Source organism: Rhododendron vialii, chromosome 10a (genome assembly GCF_030253575.1).
Source record: "Rhododendron vialii isolate Sample 1 chromosome 10a, ASM3025357v1".
Taxonomy (NCBI): Eukaryota; Viridiplantae; Streptophyta; class Magnoliopsida; order Ericales; family Ericaceae; genus Rhododendron; species Rhododendron vialii.
The window spans coordinates 18,009,269-18,033,919 of NC_080566.1; the positions used below are offsets into that span (position 1 = coordinate 18,009,269).

Genomic DNA, 24,651 nt, shown 5'->3' on the forward strand with positions numbered 1-24,651 from the left:
ACCACTAGTCATCCAGAGAAGGGATAAGCAGACCAAAATTCTAATACTTCAACTGAACCCAACAATTCCCAACGTGACACTCACTTCTAAAGAACCGACTACTACAGAGGACCTCGACCTCGAGGAGGCAATAAGGAGATAGATGCATCCAATACTCGGGTACTCCCAAACCCACACGAATGCCGAATCCACACGAACCGCACAACCTCAACCGAGCCGAAATCTAGAAGTGAGGCAGAAGGAGCCTACATTCTGCCACCGAATCAACGGGTCCAAAACAAGGCTACACAAACTGCAGGGAATTATATATTGCTCCGCTCAACTAGCAAATTACCACCCATCTAATAAGAACAGTCACAGTTACACTCATACCACACATAGAATAATCAGGCCTAGTACAGTAAAGAAATCAAGGGTTTTGAAGATTTGACCAAGATTCCAATACTCCATCCTAACACAGTTGTATCAAGCATAGTCCCCACTTCTAAGGGACAGTTACTGCCGAGGACCGGGCACTGAGAAGATGCTCAATCCGGAGATGTCGACATCCGACAAGGTTACCTCCCCAAGCACCTTGCACACCACGCCCAATCCAACCGGTCTAATACTCCTTTGTCCTAGTACACAATGCTTACAATAACCTAAAAGTGGGACAGTATAAGGGCCTTGAATCTGTCCCCCATTAACGGTGCATATATAATTGCCACCGAATCAGCTGGCATCCCATCAATAGTGCATTACCACTTAATCATCTGATCACAAACTGAAGCACACAAAACTATAGAAAGAACCATAAACAATCCCCCTTTCAATCAGTGCATCACCACTAATCTAGTAAGGGCCACTTATGGCTAATTTTCCCATGGTCACCTAACTATGTTACTGCATGTGAATTCACTCATTCACTCTCGGTTGGTTTAGTTTTGGTTACAATTTTGCAGAACCCCTAAGTTCTTACTAGAACTTTCCGAAATAGAGGCTTCAAGCACAGTATTATCATGTTTAATTAGATAAATTACGTGTATTGTCCTTCACTTAACGTGCAAGACTTGCTTATTTCTAAACTAATCACTCTTAAGTCCTGACCGCGTTGTGAAAAAACACAAATGTTGATAAACTACCCCATGAAAATTCGTCATCAAACATACTTCTCTTGCCAGTATCGAGTCAAACCAAATTTGAACTCCAGCAAAACACAAGCCCACAAGTTTGTACATGGTCACTTTTTCTAGCCTGTTTTGACAAAGGGCTTCATTTATATATATACACTTGCCACTTGAATTCTATATAGCTTGTGGTCATCTATCTGTAGTGGAGTACAAGGGTGGAGAGAGAAGCAATGGCCATGAATAATTTGGCTTTGGGCGTGTTTTTGATCGTCATCAACTTGAGGTTATTTGCAAAGGGTACTGAAGATGCCAGTCAAGGTCTAGGAGCTTCATTTATCTTTGGTGATTCATTGGTTGATGCGGGAAATAACAATTATCTTCCGACTTTGTCGAGAGCTAATATCCCACCAAATGGGATTGATTTTAAGCCATCTGGAGGGAATCCCACCGGCCGGTACACCAATGGAAGAACCATCGGAGACATTGTCGGTATGATTTCTCGTTTTCTTTCATGCATGGAAGTTCAGTCAAAGGATCTGACTGAATCCTCCAAGTCTAATCTCAGTCTCAAGACCCAAAACACTATATATGTGGCGCATTTTTTTATGGCACTTGTCTTTTACATTTGTGTTTGATGATTTTGATCATTCAACTTAAGTCCATTGGTATATGCATGGAGAAATAGAGGATATTCTTGGCGGCCCAATTATACATACACTATTGAACTTGAACTTGTATACAGAACGATATGAGAAATTCAAATCTTGTCATTAACTAATTGACTAGCTCATCAAATTGAGAGAGAATGACTATTACCAAATGAGATGGTGGATCTATATAATAAACCTAACAACCATGTTTCAACGCAATTTGTAACGGTCACGTACATTTGCATGGTGGGGTTCACTATGTACGAGCCAGAGACTGATACAAGATTAAATGTAATTAATGTTTTAATTGGTGTTACCTGTGACGTGGTACGTACGTATATATTACCCAGACAATGGAATATTTCTCATCAATGATAGAGTGTCACTAAAAGCATTGACTTAAAAAGTACGGACAAATTTTATTAATTTATTAATTAAATTTTTCTAGGAGAGTTATTGGGACAACCACACTATGCAATGCCATTTCTGGCGCCAAATTGCACTGGAAAAGTTGTACTACACGGAGTGAATTATGCATCCGGTGGAGGCGGGATTATGAATGCCACTGGAAGAATATTTGTAAGTGCTCTAACCTAAATTATCAATCACTCTATTATTTCTTCAACACAGAAATACATTATTACGATTTTCAATTTCGGTGTGTGTGTGCAGATTAATAGGCTTTCATTGGCGATCCAAGTAGATTACTTCAACATTACTAGAAAACAGATTGACCAATTGTTGGGTGAAAAAGAGGCGAGAGACTATATCATGAGGAAATCCATATTCTCCCTCACAATCGGATCGAATGATTTTCTCAATAATTATTTGCTTCCAGTCCTCTCAATCGGAACAAGGATATCCCAAAGTCCAGATTCTTTCATAGACGATCTTATTACCCACCTCAGAGCCCAACTCACGGTACGTATGTACGTGTGTGCACTCAATACACACATAATTGATCGAATGATTTTCTCAATAATTATTTACTGATCATCGTTCCTTAATTAATTTGCCTAACTTTCTTAATTAAGCACGCGCACATATTTTGTGCATGCGATCCACACACTAAGCTACTTTTTAAGTTTTTTATTGGAACTATATATGCACAATACATCATGCATTTTTCGTAGGATTCATATATATATAGAGTTTCCTTCTTATAAGTACTACCTTATTTTAATAAAATGCGGACCTCTCTTTCCCGATTGAATTTCGATGATCCGAGCCGCTCAATGTGTTCAGAACGTAATTTTAAGGGTACCCGCGAGAAATCGGCAAAAAAAAAAACCGGAAAAAGCTTCATCCGAGCAGTTTTTGTTTGTTTTTTATCTAACGGTTCAAATAACAACTGCTCAAATCAAGCCCTCCCCGGTCATTTTTTTTGCTGATTTCTTTCAAGTACCTTTAAAATCACGTTCTGAACACATTGAGCAGCTCGGATCATCGAAATCCAATCAGAAAAGGCGAGAAATGGGAGGTCCGCATATAAGGTCCTCACCTGAAGATTTCTGGATATATATATATATATACACACATATTTTTTTTGCTGATTTCTTGTAGGTACCCTTAAAATCACGTTCTGATTACATTGAGCAGCTCGAATCATCAAAATTCGATTGGGAACTTGGGGGGTTTCTTTAAGGGTCTCTAGAATATATATATCGGGGCGGTTCCGGAGACCCTTAAAAAAAACTGCTCAATAAAAAACTTTATTGAACGGAAAGGGCTTCATCCGAACAGTTTTTTATTGAACTTTATTGAACGGTTCAATAAAAAACTGCTCAAATCAAGCCCTTCCCGGTTAGTTTTTTTGCCAGTTTCTCACGAGCACCCTTAAAATCACGTTTTGAACACATTGAGCGGCTCGGATCATCAAAATTTGATCGGAAACTATGAGATTAAGATTTGGAGGGTTTTTTTAAGTGTCCCCAGAACCGCCCTGTATATATATATACACACACAGACACGGTCACGGTCACATGTTCTGTACACATATATGGTCTGTGCATTGGGTCCTACAAAACATGTATGTGTGTGTGTAAGATGAGATGTGCATGTGTACAACTTGTGTGTGGGACTAGAGGAACTCCTATTTTACCGTGTTTCTTTCTTTTCTTGTTAGTTTTTTTCCAGGGGAAAGAAGTTTTAGTTTTGTTACCTTTGAAGGAAAATGTTTTCCTTTCCAAAAAAAATATATATATATGATGCATCAAGAATAGGAGGACCTAAAATAAAATCACAATTAAAAAAATAATCTAGATACGAAAAATGGATTCTACTAATGCTTTACTAAGATCTAACTCCAACCACTCAAATCACCTTTTCGAGACATTATTCACTATCCCTATGACATCATGTGACAGTGCATCAAGAGCACTTAATAATTTTTTCAACTTTCCATGCATCAACGAGGCATCCAAACCTCTAATCACTGTGAATGAAGCCTTTATATTGGGAGGAGAATCATTCTTTGGGGACAAGGGGGCCCTGTTTGTGCACCCACTTTTTTTTGGAACGGCAAAGAAAATTTTATTAGATAAAAGAGATAAGTAAGAATACATAAGGCTAGAGTGAAATAGAATCACTACACACAAGTAGCATCCTAACAATATTAGCACCCTACCCTGCGCCACTTGATAGGTGGATTTCTATAATCCTCTCATTATAATGGTATAAGTTGCTGGGTCCATTACTTTAAGTGAGACCTCTTCATTTTTAAACAACCACAATTGATATTGAAATCCCTTCTCAGGTAGGCGAATAAATCCGAGGCCTTAGTTTTTGTAAATGAAACTTTACCTAATTGCTTGACCTATATTAATTGTTTTTTAATGACAGAGACTTTATCAACTGGATGCAAGGAAATTTGTAGTGGGAAATATTGGGCCAATTGGCTGCATTCCTTATCAGAAAACAATCAATGGGCTGAATCAGGATGAATGTGTGGCATTACCAAACAAGTTGGCAAATCAGTACAATGCCCGGTTGAAGGATCTGATGACAGAACTGAACAAAACCCACCCGGGAGCCACATTTGTCCACGCAAATGTGTATGATCTAGTGCTGGAAATCATTACAAACTATGGCAAATATGGTAAGTATCATCAACATTTAATTTGTCATTGGTAGGCTGGCCCCAAATACCTGAATTATTAAAAAAAAAAAAAACAGGGAAGTTTTAGTGATAGGTCCACTATAGACATTTCCTAAGCCCACAAGTCTACCTAATAGTTTTTTAAAGCCACAAGTCCACACAACCTAAACCTTAGGATACCCTATGAAAGTGTCTAAAATCCTAAACCTTATGAAAGTGTCTAAACCACTAAAACCCTATAATAGGAAAGTGCACCCTAAAACCCATAAAAGTGCTTAAACCCTGGAGTACCCTACGCTACGGTAATCTACCCTACCTTAGGATACCCTATCCTATAATAAAAAAGTGCACCTTAAAATCTTATGAAAGTGTCTAAACCCTTGGGTACCCTACTCTACTCTAGGGTATATCCTAAAATAGACTTGAGACTTTACAAAATTAATAGGTCGACTTATGGGTTTATGAATTTCACATAATAGACCTAAGACTATTTTTTTTTTTTTAAATGTTGAGTTGTGGAAATGAGATAGCACTGATGATGACTTTGGTTTATGAATTTCACATAATAGACCTAAGACTATTTTTTTTTTTTTAAATGTTGAGTTGTGGAAATGAGATAGCACTGATGATGACTTTATATTTCCTTCGTGTTTGGAAATGTAGAGGTTAGAAATCAAGAGATCATTTCACTTAACTTTTAGCCAAATACATTGAATTTGTCCTTATATAAATTTTTTTCATATTTGTTAGTTTTGCACTAAACTTTTGTGACTTATCCTTGTTTCTTTTAGTCTTTGTATCTTATTCAAAAAAAAAGAAAAACTTTTGTGACTTATTAATTCATCTCCATGAGAAAAATCAAAACATTAAAAAATTTTACTTTTACTCGAATATTTTTTGAAAATATCCAATTTTAAGCAAAAAGAAAAAAGAAGTAAAGTTTCTATATTATGTACTTTTTGTATTTCCTCTTTTGTTCTATTCTACTTTTTAGAAAGAGAAATCTAAATACTTAATAACATGGTGATATATTCATTACTTCAATTAGTTCCCCTTTTTTTTGACTTTTTTTTTTTGCTGAAAATTTGTTAATATATTCCCAAAATATTTTGGGTAAAAGTTTTTTTTTTTTATAACTTTTTTAATTCCTCTCATCGAGATGAATTAATAGTACTACTCCCTTCGTCTCTTTTTAAGTGTTCTGCTTCGTAACTCCAACTTATTAAAAAGACATCATCATTACACCTTTCACATCAACTTTTTTCTTTACTTTCCATACTTACCCATCATCATAACACTTTTACTCATTAACTTTTCAAAATGAAATCTACTTTTAGGGGCAAAATAGACAATGCACCAACTTTTACCCCTCTAACTTTACAAAATGGACACTTATTAAGGGACATCCCAAAATGAAATACTGGACACAAAAAAAGGGACAGAAGGAGTAGTATTGTTTTACCTTTAGCTCCCAGAGATTTGGAGAGGATATGCATGGGCAATGCTTGGCGCCTCTACCCTGGCTGCTCCGACCTACTGCATCTATATCTATTCACTTCCATTGGGATCCAAAGATTTTGTTGTTGCACTTTGATCTTAATTCAGTTTTTGGAGGAAAAAGAATGACATTAAAAGTAGGAAAATGTATTATGTATACAATATTATTCTTTTATTCTTCTTGTGCGGGTTTAGAATAATGAGAATAAAATAAACAAATCCGTACAAAAAGCATAACTAATTAATTTTCTAGTTTTGTTCTTTTCGTTTAGCTCCTGACATTAATTCAAGGTGAAAAATTAGCCAAAGGCATGATGAATAGTAAGAATTAGTGTTATCAATGTACTTTTTATATATGATCAAGTTATCAATATTGTTTGAACTGTAAATGCAGGATTCACAACAGCAAGTAGAGCATGTTGTGGAAATGGGGGCCAGTTCGCGGGGATAATTCCATGCGGCCCCCAATCAAGCATGTGCAAAAACCGTGACAAGCACGTGTTCTGGGATCCTTACCACCCCAGTGAAGCTTCCAACATTATCGTCGCCAAGCAACTGGTTGATGGAGACCCCAAATACATTTCTCCAATCAATCTTCGACAACTTCGAGATCTCGGCCTCTAGTTTTGGGGAAAATTAAATTATTCAGTTCACTTGGGTATTTTTCTGGTGGTCAGCAATCATACATTAGCAAGTTGCAGGAACCAATTCTTTATTTCCATCTTATCAATCAATCATGATGATTTGATTTCCAACCGAAGCAACTTGCGAGTTTCTAAATTTATAAAATTGCCCTACTCTTGTAATGAGAGCGATATTAATTTGAGGCAACAAATATCTATTGGATCTAGGACGTAAAAATTCGATCCATCGTAGACACAGGCAACATCGATTCGAGACAACAAGCAAGTTTTGGTCTATTACATACACTTTAATCCATAAAAAACCAACTGAAACCACAATTTTTTCGATTTTGTTATCTCAAACGCACACTTTCGGAGTTCTTATCACTTAGTGATCAGTAGGCTTTACATCTACTAGGAATCACTATTCTTTTTTCAAATGACTAATAGTTTAACCACCTACTAACCGTGTTTCACCATCTTTTCTTCAAATGACTAGTAGTCTTAAAACCTACTAACCCGTGTTTCACTCTACTAGAATTTCCTTAACTGGATCACACATGAATGGCACTTCTCAGAAAGAACTAAATTTATGGGCAAAAAAGAAAGTTGAACTTCTAATTTTCAACCTATGAGCATTGAGCAATAGGGGCTGAGAATATACACGGGACACGCACAAACACATATCAGGTAAGAAAAAAATGCAACTCTCGGGAGACCAACTGGTGTATTGGTCATTGCCTAAGGTTAAGAAACAAACACATAAAAAGCATTTTTTTCGATGGACTCAATCAAGAAAGAAATAACTCTTAAAGTTTTGTTGTTTTCGATGAGTACTGCACTTTTTTATAGGTCAAACAAAGAACAAGCAAACCAAGGAGATGGCCTTGGCATATACAACTGAAACTAAAACAAAATCAGTGACACTACACTTCATAAGCAAAAACCATCATACCCTATACAGGAGCCACCAAATCTACCAAGCTACTTAGCAAGTTAATCGAATCATCCAATCTTCCTCTGGGTCAGCAAGTCTTTTAGCCATTGTTTACTGGATTGTGCATGTATATTTTCCTTCTCATGGTGCAGCTGTAAACTTTTTCCTAATTGAACACATGGACACTCAAAACTCAAACGTCTAAGGCATCAACGGGGCATCTTATCACACTAGTAACATACTGAAAAAGTAAACCAAAAAATTCTCTGTCGACCATCACATTATTGTGACCCAATCTAATTAATTAACACCCACTAGTATGAGACAGGGGAGCAAGTTAATGAAAGAGACAAAGTTTGAAATACAAATTGTTGATAACTAATTCCATGAGAAGGTTTAAAGTTTCCGGTGTTTTATGCAGAGAAAAAAAAAATCCAGATGCATAAGTTGTACAGGAAAGTTTAGTTTCTTGCACTCTCTCTCAATCTCTTCCTAATTCAAACACATCAGAAGTAGCTATATTTGTCTCTTTCCATCCCATTCTCTCATTCTCTTGCTAATCAAATGGACCATAAGGCATCAACAAATAAGTTGAAGAAGAAAAACAACAAAGAAAAAACTCAATTGAGTAGGAACATAACAAAAGGGAGATGGACATACAGAAAAGTCTGATATATCAATCACACCATCCCCATCTGTATCTATCTGTTCCCATAATTCTTTTATGTCTTTGGTACCTATACAATCTTCAGAGTGACCGCTTAAGCCCAACTGACCATTAAAAAAAACAGAAAACAACTATAAATCAAAGGCATACGACAAACAACTAACAACTCAGATCAAAAAAAAAATTTGAAAACACTCTCAAACATGAACAAGGAAATACCTGAGCTAGAGCTTGCAAGAACTGAGAATAGTTTATGTGACTGCCATCAGCTTTAAGAAGGTGTAATGGGCCGATGGCTCCGCATATATTGCTTATGTGGTTACGATGGCTAATCCACTGCAAAACAATCTATATCTTCAGCATACTTCTTACAGTTTTACAAAGACAGATAAGTCAGATAAGACATTATTTCCTCATTTGAGAAGGAAAGGAGAGCATTATTATTTTATCTCAGTTCTAAGGTGGCTTAGATCTTACCCGCATAAAATGACTGGAAGAGGTGGGAGCTGGTTTTCTTGACAGTATTGATCTATGTACTGTAAAATCTTGTATACCTTAACGAGAAAAAGGAAAGCAAAGCAAACCAAGGTCGCAAAGGTTCAGAATTTGCAGATAGATTTAGTAATTTTAACATACCATAGTAGGATCAGAACATAGCAGTGAAAACCACCACCTGTTGCAACCTGACAAAGCAAAAACTCGAAATTCTTGGTGATTCACAACATGGAATTGGGTCCGGAAAACTGCTGTAAGCAGACCTGTCACCAAGAGAATCAATAGATGCAAAATTGTATGGAAAATTAGTTCTGAATCTTAGCTCAAACTTGATGATGGAAAGATCTAATAGAACTATAAGGTCAGATCATCAAGCAGAGTGTTGTCTATGTTTAAGTATCATACACAATCACATGAAACAGACATCCTATGAGAACCACTTGGTACTCAGCTGAAAAAGTGCATGCGCAAAATCCAAGCCCAACGATATATCTTAAATACTATATTAGCATATCTTTAATTCTGCTTGTACAAAGGTACTTATTTCATGTTTTGCTACCAGTAATACCTTGTTTCCCCAAGAACACTCCTTGAAATTTATTCTGCCGTCCTCGGACATCCTGATTGAGACGCCTCGTCTCACATCGCCACCATCCTCTCCTTTTGTTACAAAAACAAGAAAAGAAACAACGAAATATAAGGAATAGACTAATTGAAAAAGAAAAAACAAAATGAAAAGGAACATAAGTTGGCAAATGTTAGATGCATACATATAGCTCCTCACATTGAGGATTGATCCATCAACCATCTTTCAATGCATGTGATGCCTTGTATATATCACAGAAATCTGGCACCTTTCCATTAGGCTTATCTGCCTAACATATTCAAATAACCATTAGTTTTAAAGGATATAAAGCAATTAAGTGAAGAATACATCATGATGTTGATGGAACCAATTAAAATGAGAAACTAACTCTGTAGACTGACTCTACAAACTAACTTAAACTAGTTCAAACAACAATCCATTATACCAAAATTACATTCTTCCATTCCAGCCCATATAAGCATGTGTTCGTGTTGGATCATATTTAAAAGATCTTAACAATGCACAAAAAATCTCACCTCAATTATTTGAATTTCAACCATAAACGCATAAACGGAGTCACTATTATTTTTTTTGGCAAGTATAAACAGAGTCAGTTCCTCCAATGAAATAGGAAAAAGTTATACATCTTCCTAAAATCATATAATAGAATTCTCTTCATTTTCTTTTCAAGAGTCACATTATTAACTCTCAACTCTATGAAGTACTTTTTCTCTCAGAGAAATTGATATTGCCTAGTTTATCACTCCACTTAGTGTAATTATGATAGTTTTCCCTTTAAAGATAATACACCAGAACATCACATAGATTTCCCAAATAGAAACAAACATTGTTCAGATATGCATACTAGGTCACGTAATCCTTTCGAACTCTTACACTCCCGCTCTCAATTCTCGCTCTCACAAATTTTAGTAGTATGTAATGTTTACGAAAGGCACTTTCTCGCTCTCACTCCCGCACCTGCACTATGTGACTTAGCCTTACCAACATGACCACATTAGTCATGTTGATAGCATAAATGTCTAATGCATATAGAAAATTATAGCTGAGATTTTAAACTAACCCAGAGGAAGCCCCAAAATGCCACGTCCTACAGCTTCCCAATACTGTCGCATTGCACAAACTTTTTTCTTTTGAAGACACTGTCATACTAATTGTGGTACTGTAAATGTAGAATTTGAAATCTTTTGATCCCAAAGTACATATTCACTCACAACTTCCCTTCTACATACTTCAAGTTTGCAATTCCCACATTAATTTAGAATCAGATCTCTCAAAAAGCCTGAATTCTAAGCTTTGGGATAAAGCAAGGCATCAATGTTCATAGCAGTAATCAAACAAATCAAGTTTAAGAAACATAAGGACTAATAGATTTAGCTCAAACCCGACATGCATACAAGTAACACTCAAAACTAAATTACAAGAAATCCTTGTATGTATGTGCTTACGTATCACCGAGTAAAAGCCCTAATCAAACAAAAAAACAAGCAAACATTGTCACCAGTTAAAAGCCCTAATTTAGTAGCGCTGATAGCCCTTACGATTTCAAGCAATCCTTGTATGTATATGCTCACAAATGTTTGAAAAGGCTAGGGCTTAGATAAACATATACATATCGAGAGATCGAGAGAGAGAGAGAGAGAGAGAGAGAGAGAGAGAGGGGCCTCTACCACGGCTGGAGACGCGCGCATAGTTGAAGGAAAACCAACCGGGGAGGCAGTGTCCGAGGAGAGAGGGGCTTTCATCGGTGGGGGGTTTGATTGAGAGGAGGGGGGAGCTGAGAGGGTGTGGCGGTCAAAGAGAGGAGACGAGACTTGAGAGGGAGGAACTGATGAAGTGAGGGAGATAGGGGAAGCGTATAATTGGTGTGGGTTTATATCAGGTGTAACGGTGTCGTTTCATTTTGGAGAATCATTTGCCGACTAACTAGTTAGTCGTGGATTACCAAAATGCCCGCCCTTATTTTTGTGAAATTCTGAATTGGCGCAAGAAAAACATATGTTCCTAGACCAAAACCTATTTTAGTCGACAATTATTTTGTTTAGCCGACTTAAATATGATCCAGTGGGCTCTAATTATGCCACAATTGCATACAAACTTTAAACTTTATCGCCATGGATGTATTTATGATGTTCAATCTAAACCGTTAGAATTTTACGTCTTACTAATTATAGCATTGTTACCGATATCGAAGATCATTGAATATCATCGACCACATGATTAGAGACTTTTACTGCGTCCAGAAGCATTAAAGTCTTATAGCACACCACCCGAGCCCCATTTGAGGTCTTTTCGCATGATCAGAACCATCTATCTTTAATTTATTAGAGGTTAGATCATTCTTATTGAGATTATAGTTGATCCCTTTTCGTTAGACAATTGATCGAATAGAAAATACTATTTTTCTAATAAGTTCATGTCTCGATAAAAGTGTTTTCTAAACTTGATCGAGCCGCAAATCTACAAGAATGAATAATTCAACAAGTGCAACAAAATCGACAGTCTCAATCGTCACGATTTGTCTCGCATCGTGTGGCTACTGCAACAACAAGTGTAGCATAAGACTTAGTTGATTATTAAGTAGATCAAAAAGTATGAGTTGTAAAGGTAACTACTGAGTCATTTTTTATAATGTTCAATCCGAACTGTTAGGATTTCACATCTTATCGATTATAGTATTATCATCAAATTCGGAAATCTTTTGATATTGGCAACCACATGATCGAGAGACAACTAATCCGTTCGGAGACGCTAAAGTGTTATAGAGCACTAATCGAGCCCCGCCTAAGATTTTTTTTGGCAATCAAAATCATCTATCTTTGACGTCATACAAATAAGATTATTCATACCAAGAATAAAGTCAATCACATACGGATAAAGACTTGGTCGGACAGCAAAATTCTTTCTATTTAAGAATTTTCATGTTTATGAAGGGGCATCCTTAACTCGATTGAGCCAAAATTTTACGACAATCTTATTATTAAGAAGAAAAAAAAATAGGAACGGTTCTGATCGGAAAGGTTGTAATGTGATCAATGTAGTCGGAACAAATATTACCTTTCTTGAATTTTTTGGAAAGTGGGAAAAATCGATATTCCCCGACTAAAATTAAATTTTGTCGGGAAAAACCTCTCTTTACCAACCAAATTATTTAGTCGGAAAATGTATTTCATTTGTTATTTTTTTAAATTGGAAAAAAGCGATATTCTCCTACTAAAATTAAATTTAGTTGGGAAAAACCTCTCTTTACCAACCAAAATATTTAGTCGGAAAATGCATTTCCTTTGTTGTTTTTTAAAATTGGAAAAAATCGGTATTTCCCCACCAAAATTAAATTTAGTCGGGAAAAACCTCTCTTTACCAACCAAATTATTTAGTCGGCATTAATATGAAGATTTACCGACTAAATTTTAGTCGGCCATGCAATTCCCACCATCACCCGGGGAAATTCTAGGTTGGCACCACATTTTTGCCGACTAAAATATATATTAGTCGGTAAAACGTATGTTTTGGCCGATGAAAATAGTTTAGTCGGCAATTTTCTTATATTTTGCCAACTAAAAATTCTATAGTCGGTGATTGGCCTATATTTGCCAACTAAATTTTTTTTAGTCGGGAATGGTGTATTTTGTTGTAGTGCGTCACGTGTTTCGCTATTTTTCCTTCGCATGACTAGTAGTCTAAACACCTACTAACCGTTATATGTTTTTCTCGTGGTCAGCAGTCATACACTAACAGGATGTAGGAATCAATTCTTCATTTCCATCTTATCAAGCAAACATCAAGATTTCATTTCCAATCGAAGCAACACGCGAATATCTAGATTTATAAAATTGACCAACTCTTGTAGTGAGAGCGACATTGATTCAAAGCAACAAATATTTATTGTATCAAGTACGTAAGATTTTATCCATAGTAAACACAGGCAACATCGATTTTGAGACAAAAAGCACATTTCAATCTATTACGTACACTTTAATCCATATAAAATCAACTGAAAGCGCTATTTTTTCGATTTCGTTATATCAAAGGTACTCCTTCGGAGTTCTTATCACTTATTGATCAGTAGTCTTTACATCTACAAGGATTCAAGATTCTCTTTCCAAATGACTAGTAGTCTAAACACCTACTAACCGTCATGTGTTTTACCATCTTTTCTTCTCATTACTAGTTCTAAAAACCATCTAACCGTCACGTGTTTCGATATTTTATTCGCATGACTAGTAGTCTAAACACCTACTAACCGTCATGTATTTTTCCCGTGGTCAGCAGTCATACACTAACAGAATGTAGGAACCAATCCTTTATTTCCATCTTATCAAGCAAACATCATGATTTCATTTCCAACCGAAACAACACGTGAGTATCTAGATTTATAAAATTCACCAACTCCTTTAGTGAGAGAGACATTGATTCAAGGCAACATATATTTATTGTATCTAGTACGTAAGATTTGATCCATAGTAGACACAGGCAACATCAATTCGAGATAATAAACACGTTTTGATCTATTACGTACACTTTAATCCGTATGAAACCGACTGAAAGCACTATTTTTTCGATTTTGTTATCTCAAATGCACACTTTTGTAGTTCATATCACTTAGTGATCAGTAGTCTTTACGTCTACAAGGAATCACTATTCTCTTTTCAAATGACTAGTTGTCTAAACACCTACTAACCATCATGTGTTTCACCATCTTTTCTTCTCATTACGAGTAGTCTAAAAACCAACTAACCGTCACGAGTTTTGTCACGCCCTCGATTTTCAACATAAATAAATAATCCATTTCAATAAACGATCTTCGCATAATATATATTATACCCAAAAGAGAATTCCCAAAAGATCATTTACAAACCAAATTCCCAAGTTTAGAGATTTACAACATTGGCACTACGGCCTAAATTTCATAGTTAGTTAAAGACTAAAAATTTAGAAGTTACATAATATAATTAAAAGACTTCAAATGAATTTACAATTTTGTCTTTCCAAGATATCGTACAAAAGACGGTGAAATTACTTCCCGGGCGGCTATCAAAAGAGATGAGAACAAGCATGCACACCATGCACTCCGCGTCAAGGTCCTTGAGAAACACCTAAAAATGATAGGTTGAGCTATACTAGCCCAGTAGGAAAATCTCTACAAACTTTATATGCAAATGAGAAGATTTGAACATAAAAGAATGAAGTCTGAGACAACGAAAGAGAATGCAACTAATGCAACTTCATGGAGGGAACTCAAGACTCGAGGGGCACTTCACTTGTCATTAGTCAATCAATTAGCCATCTTCTATGTGTCCTTATTGACCAAACTCCATCTCGCGCGCTTCTACATTAAAGGACTTACATTATGGGTCTTGAGAACTTTGTACATCTCCCAGGAATCTCCAACATGAGTCCAAGTAGCTCATTCTCCACTGACTCATCAATAGTAAACTTAAGAAACTTTCCGGGTCTTAGGGCCCCATATACCCATAATATGTTTCGGGTACTCGTGACCCTGTATATCTATTTCACATTCCGGGTCTTAGGGCCCCATATACCCATAATACGTTCCGGTACTCGTGACCCCGTACATCCATTTCACATCATTTGTATCGCTTTTCATCCTATGTATTTCCAAGACTCTAATTTCAAGAATGTAGATGAGAGAGATATATTGATAGTAAGTAGGTGGTTCACCTATCAACTTGCATTTCAGTTTTGTTCCCTGACTCATTATCTCAACTCGCTCATTGTACTGCATGGCATCAATTTTCAAGTACCGAACCCAATAATAATCCCATGACGCACCACCCGCTAAGTTCCAAACGAGAATCTATAGAACAAACATCAAAGGAACATAGGATGATCAATCAAGACGAAGCATGAAGATACGAGTTACCCTATTCTCTTCCGGACCACCAGGCAAACCCTATTGATCACCCAAGCGCCCACATCATACCTTATAGCTTACGATATTTAATAACGACTCCATGGTATGTCCACCAATCACTACGCCACGCCATAGCGCTTAATAAGTCTATATCATTCATTGAGACATGCCACAACATCTATTTCAATCGACAAATAGCATAAATAATGTACGAGTATCCTAATCATTTAATTTTACACTTTTTCAAGTTATGACAAGAGCCCAAGGAGATCGATTGGTCAACAAATCTTTCAAGATACGAACAATCAAGTTTCGAAGTGATTTGGAGCAAATCAAGGATGTTTGAAGCGTTCGGGGTTCAAACGGGCAAGATAAGAAACAAATGAACCAAATTTGTCCGAAACAGAAGAGGGGTATCAATACCCCTGATGGAGGTATTGATACCTGGCCAGAATATGGTCCAGTTAAGAGTGGGGTATCGATACCCTTTTTGAGGGTATCAGTACCACGGAGTTTTTCTGCAAATTTTCAGCTTTTTAACAACGAAACCCCAACAACAAACAACGAACCAAGCACGATCAAAGCACATAATCAACCCATAAACACATAGAGAGAGGAAGAAATCCCTACCTCAAGTGTTTTGAACGAGACCCAAGCGATTGATCGAAGTCCAAGCGATTTCTAGACTTCTAAAGCTCTGAAATCGACCAAGAACTTCCCTCCAAGCTTGACCCACGAAATTTTGAGCTCGAGAACATGATTAGAAGGCTGAAGGGTGGTTGATCTTTGAGGTTCTTGAGGTCTTGGAGTTTTTGAGTGAGAGGATGAGAGAGAGGGATTTTTCGGTGGAGAGAGGGAGAGAGGGACGGTAGAGAGAGAGAGGATTGGAGATATATAATCTCCTACACACACACACACACCCCCTATATATACTCCTATATCCTTTAATCAGACACCCACTCCCTCGAGTTTCAATTCTCTCATTTCAATCCCTAATTCAAATAACCACCAAATAAACCGTATTCTACTAATTAGCCAATTAATAAACATTTTAAATAATTAAAATTTTATGGGTCTCTACAAGTTTCGATATATTTATTCGCATGACTAGTAGTCTAAATACCTATTAACCGTCATGTGTTTTTCTCGTGGTTAGAAGTACACTAACAGAATGCAGGAACCAATTCTTTATTTCCATCTTATCAAACAAACATCATGATTTCATTTACAACTGAAACAACGCACGAGTATCTAGATTTATAAAATTCACCAACGCCTGTAGTTAGAGCGACATTGATTCGAGGCAACAAATATTTATTGGATCTAGTAACAAGTACGTTTTGATCTATCACGTACACTTTAATCCGTATGAAACCGACTGAAACCACAAATTTTCAATTTCGTCATCTCAAATGCACAATTTCGGAGTTCTTATCACTTAGTGATCAGTAGTCTTTACATATACAAGGAATCACTATTCTCTTTTCAAATGACTAATCACCATTCTCTTTTCAAATGACTAGTAGTCTAAACATCTAATAACTGTCACGTGTTTCACCATCTTTTCTTCTCCAGATGAGTTGTCTAAAACCCAACTAACTTTCACGTGTTTCACTATTTTCTTTGCATGACTAGTAGTCTAAACACATACTAACCGTCATGTGTTTTTCTTGTTGGCAGCAGTCATACACTAATAGGATGCATGAACCAATTCTTTATTTCCATCTTCACAAGTAAACATCATCATTTCGTTTCCAACCGAAGTTACACGCTGTAACGCCCCAAATTTTGGGTACGTTAAAAGACATTTTATTGATAAAACCAAATGGAGTCTGGCTCTTATTACATCATAATTCTCATAAGAGTACTTTAAAACAAACAAGGAGGGAACTAGGGTTCCTAACTACTGCTCCGCTTCCTCCTCCATCCAGGCTAGCTCTTCGGCTCCAAAGGCCTCCAAGGTGTAAAGTTCACTCTGTTCGCCTACAAGGTCTGACACATTATACCGGCGTCGCCACCAATATAATATGTCAGGGTCACCAAAAGGGAACACCGTGAGCTACGAAAGCTCAGCAGAACAATCCCATACGCACTAACCCATAACTTACAAACAACAGGTTATAATAAAACATCGATTTCCACATGATACGTGTACACACAGCTACAAAAGACAATATCAATAACACATCCGCAATCTCTATATAACTATCGTTGGTGTCCAAGATTCTCCGAGTTTCTCCTACGCAACTCATCATAGACCGTGTCTCTATTTTCCGTTTCTCATAAACCAAATCATCAATTCCCAAAATCATTTGTTTAACACACCCAACCTCGGTTCTGCCGCGCTGGGTTCCCGAGTATCCTCACAATGGTTCCGCCGCATCGGGTTCCCATTGGCACACAAAACTTGCATTGGCTCCTCTCCGCGGATAACCAAGCCATATTACCAATGAGGCTACCACGTCCGGCCGCATTGGCAAACTTCACAATGGGCTACCAAGTCCGGCCACATTGTGGTTTTCGCAATCCACGCAATGGGCTACCAAGTCCGGCCACATTACAAGTTTTCATACACACAACGGGCTACCAAGTCCGGCCACGTTGCGGTTTTCACAATCCACGCAATGGACTACCAAGGCCGGCCACATTACGAGTTTTCATACACACAACGGGCTACCAAGTCCGGCCACGTTGCGGTTTTCACAATCCACACGATGGGCTACCACGTCCGACCACATCGCGGGTTTCCATATACACAATGGGCTACCAAGTCCGGCCACATTGCGGTTTCAAAACACATCTCATCATTATCCACACCCTAGGTGTCATGTTTCTACTTTCTTGGTTCTCGTGTCTCGTTTACATGCAAAGACTCCGCGATACAACAAAAGTAAGCACAAAATCATCCAACTCAATACTACTTATCATGCTCAATCACCACTTATAGCATAACGCCACATGTACGGACGCCCTTGGAGTGTATCACTTATGCTTATTCAAAGCACAACGCCACATGTACGGACGCCCTTGGAGTGAAATCACTTATGCTTTATCACACCACAAGTAATACAAGCAATTTATATATGCATGCTCATAATCATCTTAAAGATCAAAATACAAATACTTCTAAACAAACGATAAGTTCTATCTTTCGAATCCGTTAAGGATAATCTACCTATTCTTAGGGAAGTGAGTAGAGGTATTCTACATAAACTTAGAAGTAGTTGATAGGGAGAATCTACCGTTCTTTCTTAGCAATTCAAAACAACAACGTTATACTTGAGTAAGTAAGTAAATAGGAAGTAAGTAAGGATTTCCTTACCGTTCTTCTAGGCGGTAGTGACGACTACGAAAGACAAGTCGGCTATCGGACGGAGTAACTTCCTACGGTATGCCTTCAGGAGCTTCGAAAGAGAATGGTTTCTCTCGAAACTTCTACTTGATTAACACTACTCTACTTTATGGATCGAAGGGTGGTCGGGTGGCGGTTTAGTGGCGGCTTTGGATGAGTATCTTGAAGAACTCAAGAACACTCAAGAACAAAGTAAGAACAAACTAGAACAAGGAAAGAACAAGATTTTTCTAGAGAGAAGTTGGAGCAATGGTTGAAGGTATGAGTTCAAAGCTTGGAGTGAGCTTCTATTTATAGGCAAGCTCTCCCCCTCCCCTCTCAATGGCCGGCCCCCCTTCTCTCTCCCATTCCTCATTTTTTTTATTCCAACAAAATCAAGGTTGCTTGGAAGATCAAAGGCTAAATGGTAGGCTTTCATGGCTAGAATGTGTACCTTGGATGGGATTATGGAAGATTTGGTGGGCAAAAGAATAGTTGTACAAGATTTGGTGTTTAAACAAATCATAGAAGTACAATGGAGATTAGATTCTTGAATAAGAAGAATATTACCCAAGGATTTGAAAGGATATGGAAGATCAAGGTAGTACAATCCAATCTCCTTCTTTCCTCCCTCCTCTCTCTCTCTCCTCTCTCCCTCCTCTCTCTCTCTCGGCAATCTCTCTCTCTCTCTCTCTCTCTCTCTCTCTCTCTCTTAGTACACTATATATATATATAATAAGTACAAAGTACAAGACTTACAAAATCAAATACCCAATAAAGAATTACAATTTAGGCACATGTTTGATTAAACTAATAAACTAGTGTACTAATGTACTCTAGGAAGATCAACTCCCCAATAAACTAATCCAATTGGGTACAAATCTCCAATATAAAATAATAAAAGAGTACTTAGGAGAATCTCAGGCCTTAAAGGCTACTAAGTACTTATAAAATAATATGTACTTCATCACATGGGGTTTAAGAAAAAGACTAGATTATTCAATCCTTTGAACTAGATGAAAGACTAACTCTTTTACCCATTGGGTAATAAATCCCCTAACTTTTATTGTCCAATGGACAATAGTTAAAAGGAAACTTTTATATTAAAATAATCAAAGTTGTCCTTTAAAGTATGTGACAAAAGCCCTATATTTAAATATAGGTGTGGTACCAAGTACCCCAATAAAGAAAAAGGCTAGGATTCTCCCCATTTAAAATAAAGTACAAGTACTATTTATTTAATAAAGTACTTTGAAAAATCTAGGGTTTAGATACACCACAATATTTTAATGCATAAGGTACATGGAAAATCAACCCTTGAATATAAAATAGGATCCTTGTACTTAGTTAGGAAGATTTGGGCTATTACCCAATAGATAATAATTTCCCTAGCGGGTAAAGACCAATAGATAAAAGAAGTACAAGTACTTTTATACTTAAAATAAGATTTTGAAAAGACTACATGTACTTTTAGTCAAATATTATAATGAAAAGCTTATTGTCCAATGGACAAAATTTACCCTAACCATTATGGACCAATGGGTAAAGGTTCAAAAGGTTCATCTAGTAACTAGGTAAGTTTGGTTGCTCAGTTCCTCCAAGTAGTCAGTTGGAATCTAATTCGATTGGCCCCGAAGGACTAGAATCTAAATACGACGGATTACTGAAAGTAAAAATAAGTAATTTAAATAAAATTCAAATATTGAATGAAATTTTTATTGACCAAAATTCAGGGGCGTTACACGCGCGATTATCTTGATTTCTAAAATTGACCAACTCTTGTAATGAGAGCGACATTGATTCGAGGCAACAAATATTTATTGGATCAAGTACGTAAGATTTGATCCCTAGTAGACACAGGCAACATCGATTCGAGACAAAAAGCACATTTTGATCTATTACGTTAACTTTAATCCGCATGAAACCGACTGGAGCGCTATTTTTCGATTTGGTTATCTCAAATGCACACTTTCGGAATTCTTATCACTTAGTGATCAGTAGTCTTTACATCTACATGGAATCACTATTCTCTTTTCAAATGACTAGTAGTCTAAACATCAACTAACCGTCATGTGTTTCACCATCTTTTTTTTACAAGACTAGTAGTATAAAAATCTACTAACCATCATGTGTTTCACCATCTTTTCTTCACATGACAAATAGTCTAATAACCTACTAATCGTCATGTGTTTTTGTCATGGCCAGCAGTCATACACTAATAGGATGCAGGAACCATTTGTTTATTTCTGTCTTTTCAAGCAAAAATCATGATTTCTTTTCCCACCGAAGCAACAAGCGAGCATCTAGATTTATAAAATTAACCAATTCTTGGAGTGCGACCCAAATTTTTTTTAGATCTAGTACTTAAGATTGTATCCATAGTAGACCCAAGCAACATTGATTCGAGACAACAAACACGTTTTGGATCTATTACGATCACTTTAATACATATGAAACCGATTGAAACAACTATTTTTTCGATTTCGTTATCTCAAATGCACACTTTCAGAGTTGTTATCACTTAGTGTCACGCATTCGATTTTCAACATAAATAATGAATACTCTTTTGATAAATAAAGTTCTCGCAAAAATATAATTAATACCCAAAAGATCTTCCTTTCCCCTGTTCTTAAATAAGATTTAGATATTACATTTTTTTTTTTGGTTCAATGGCCCCAAGTTATCACAATACCAATGTCCGAAGAAAATAATTTTACAGTTGGAACAAATGACTTTCCAAAATACTTCTTTCGAATCAAATGCAAATAATCGCCTCTGTTATACCTTTGAAAGACATGATTAACAAGCACGATGTGCACGTCATGCCAACTTCCTCGTTTTGTACCTGAAAATGATAGGGTTGAGCATACACGCGCCCAGTAGAGAAATTTATACTCAAGTTATATGAAAATATAATGAGTTATGCTTCTAGAGTGAATGAATATCACGGATAAGCCCAAAGCTCACATGATCCTCAACGTGCAGCATACTCCAGCCAAGGGGTTCTAGACAATCCTAACATTTCATATGCTAAGCTAGAATCGCTAATATTCTCACTCTAGCCTAAACATACCACTAATTTGGGTTTCAGTCCTCCTCAACGGTTTTAGTCACATTTTATTTTCTCATTCCTTTTTATATCAAACATAGTAGAAAAATACTCAATCTGTTGATTCGAGCTAGAATACCAAAATCTGCTGATTTGTGTCCAAATACCGGAAACCGTTGATTCGCTCAGAATGCCAGAGGATTTTATCAAAATACTTTAACCAAAAACCAAAATCTCTTTCATCAATTTCATAAACCAATTTCGTGTCATGTGTCATGTGTCTGAGCCTAAGCTCCTGCCAGGCACTTACTCGATAACGAGCCCTGAAAGCATACGATATGAGCATTTAGCTCCTACCAGGCATTTACTCATTCAAGAGCCCTAAAAGTACATGATATGAGCATTTAGCTCCTGCCAGGTATTTACTCATTCAAGAGTCCTGAAAATACACAATATGAGCATTTAGCTCCTGCCAAGCTAGTTAAAGGACCCCGATGTCCTCTACCAGGCACTCACCCGTCGATGAGTCCTGAATGTTCTCGTTGTGTCCGATTGTTCTTCACATTTCAATTCGCGTTTCCAATTTACAAGCACCAAACCATCCAGTCATTTCTCAATTTAATCAAACAAGTACTTCTCTACCAATTACGCATGTCACAATATTTTTTTATAGTCTACGATGTTCACGGACTCCTTTATGCTACTATAACCTTTACGACGATACTCCAACTATGCTAACGAAAAACCAATGGCACAGATACGTTTGACAAGTCGTACGATACGATCTTTCAAACTTAAGAATGATTTTCAGATATTCTGATTTTCAACAGAGCAGTCCGTGTTCAAAAATTTATTAAAAAAAGCATACTCAATATTTTTCAATGATTCCAATACCAAAACATCACCAACTTACCCATCTTTAAAACCTATAAGGACCCGTAACCAATAGGGTCGCTTAACCATAACAAACGATGAAAAAATGCAACTCTGTACGCTGCCTAAATTTCCAGATTTCAGTTCAATCTTCTAAAAATCACTATAATTGAATTCTTAATATCTTTGAGTGATTTCAGTCTCAATAGTTGCGCGAGTGAACGAAGCTTAAAAGTCACGAAGGAACCCTTGTCAAATCTGCACTCCAAGGGTGGTTAAACAGGGGTTTACCGAGGCTACATGAATCTGTCAGGCAGCATGACAGATTGACACACCTCCACTCAAACGACAATAACTTTCAGTTTACTAAGAGTTTTAAGACGATTCCGGTGGCAAATGAAAGCTAACTTCAAGACCTTCGAACCGATATGAAGTTTGAATAAAACGGATATTGGACGAGGAAGTTATGGCCATTCGAAGTGGGCTGAAACCCAGAAAACGAGACAGATTGCAGACCAGTATTCTAAAAATCACCATAAATTCAATTCTCAACGGTTTCGGGTGATTCCAGTGGCTTTAGAACGGGCTTTAAGTCTTCCCAAAAACTAAGGCCCTGTTCTGCAGAATTTCGGAAATGAAGGAAACAACCTCAAACAACGATTTTAAGCACGATCTATCAACATAATCAACATATAAACGCATAACAAGCGTAAGAAATCCCTACCTCAAGGGTTTTGAGCAAAACTCGACCCTTTGACCAAGTCAACCGAAGCCCACATTGTCCGATCGTAATTTTTCTTGGATATTCGGAAAGCCCGCTCTCTGTAGAACAACTTTAATTTTTGGACTTTGTCCGGAATCATACTCCATGGAGGTGAAATTGAGGAGAGAAGATGAGGGAGAGGTGAGAGCTAGAGAGAGAGAGAGAGTGTCGGCCGAGAGAGAAAAAAAAGAAGGGTAAATTGAGTAGAAAGACATACTATAAGGGTTTTTGTCATGATAAGGATATAAATATTTTCCTCTAAAGTTTAAAGGACATTATGTCCAAGATTTACAAATAATCCCTCCCAAAGTTGACCGGCGTTGACCAAGGTTGACCGGCGTTGACCGGCGTTGACCAAAGTTGACCGGCGTTGACCAAGGTTGAAAGTGCCTAAAACCCTAGGGTACCCTGTGAAAGTGCCTAAAATCTTAGGGTATCCTATATATGAAAGTGCCTAAAACCCTAAGGTACCCTATAAAAGTGCCTAAACCGCTAAAACCCTATAATAAAAAAATGAACCCTAAAACCCTATAAAAGTGCCTAAAATCCTAGGGTACCATATGAAAGTGCCTAAAATTTTAGGGTACCCTATATATGAAAGTGCCTAAAACGCTAGGGTACCCTATGAAAGTGCCTAAACCGCTAAAACCCTATAATGGGAAAATGAACCCTAAAACCCTATAAAAGTGCCTAAAACCTTAGAGTACCCTATGAAAGTGCCTAAAATCCTAAGGTACCCTATGAAAGTGCAACAAGATCGAAAAACACGAAAAAAGACATATTTTGTGTTAGCCAAACAAGGCCCTTGTCTCATTTAAGATCATTTAAATTAAAAAAGACATTTTTTGTGTTAGCCAAACAAGGCCCTTGTCTCATTAAAGGCAATTTGGTCTTTTCACGGACCTCAAACTCTAAAATATTTTCATTAATGAACTTTACACATCACTGAAACTTAAGCTAGACTAAATCTACTTTGGGACCTCTTCTTTTGGACTTTAGACCAATTTGCTGAAAAAAGAATGGGGAGAAATCATTCTCCTGGGAATAATTGAGAAAGGGAGATGGAAATTATCCCATGCTC

At 37.0% G+C, this 24,651-nt stretch overlaps 2 protein-coding genes and 1 long non-coding RNA gene across 6 annotated transcripts; 1 reads left to right on the forward strand and 2 right to left on the reverse strand.

The window, feature by feature from the left end:
- Positions 1-1,273: 1,273 nt before the first annotated feature.
- On the forward strand, positions 1,274-7,216 carry LOC131303742 (GDSL esterase/lipase At2g23540-like). Its single transcript, XM_058330725.1, has 5 exons — positions 1,274-1,598; positions 2,208-2,338; positions 2,432-2,680; positions 4,601-4,856; positions 6,748-7,216. Exons 1-5 carry the CDS (start codon positions 1,340-1,342, stop codon positions 6,975-6,977), a joined length of 1,125 nt encoding a protein of 374 aa, XP_058186708.1. The 5' UTR covers positions 1,274-1,339; the 3' UTR covers positions 6,978-7,216.
- Positions 7,217-7,791: 575 nt separating this feature from the next.
- LOC131303743 (uncharacterized) lies at positions 7,792-11,648 on the reverse strand. 4 transcript variants are annotated; one of them, XM_058330727.1, is made up of 6 exons: positions 11,350-11,648; positions 9,846-9,950; positions 9,635-9,735; positions 9,058-9,134; positions 8,800-8,916; positions 7,792-8,684 (listed from the first exon to the last, which is right to left on the reverse strand). In XM_058330727.1, exons 2-6 carry the CDS (start codon positions 9,881-9,883, stop codon positions 8,493-8,495), a joined length of 525 nt encoding a protein of 174 aa, XP_058186710.1. In that variant the 5' UTR covers positions 9,884-9,950; positions 11,350-11,648; the 3' UTR covers positions 7,792-8,492. The 4 variants fall into 4 exon arrangements, with proteins under 4 accessions (XP_058186710.1, XP_058186712.1, XP_058186709.1 ...); XM_058330729.1 differs by lacking the exon at positions 11,350-11,648 and having other exon boundaries at positions 7,792-8,079; positions 8,574-8,684; positions 9,846-11,336; XM_058330726.1 differs by lacking the exon at positions 11,350-11,648 and having other exon boundaries at positions 9,846-11,325.
- A 9,789-nt stretch (positions 11,649-21,437) lies between these two features.
- Positions 21,438-23,759, reverse strand: LOC131303745 (uncharacterized). Its single transcript, XR_009192172.1, has 2 exons — positions 23,532-23,759; positions 21,438-21,730 (listed from the first exon to the last, which is right to left on the reverse strand). It is a non-coding gene; the product is annotated as an uncharacterized LOC131303745 (long non-coding RNA).
- Positions 23,760-24,651: the final 892 nt, after the last annotated feature.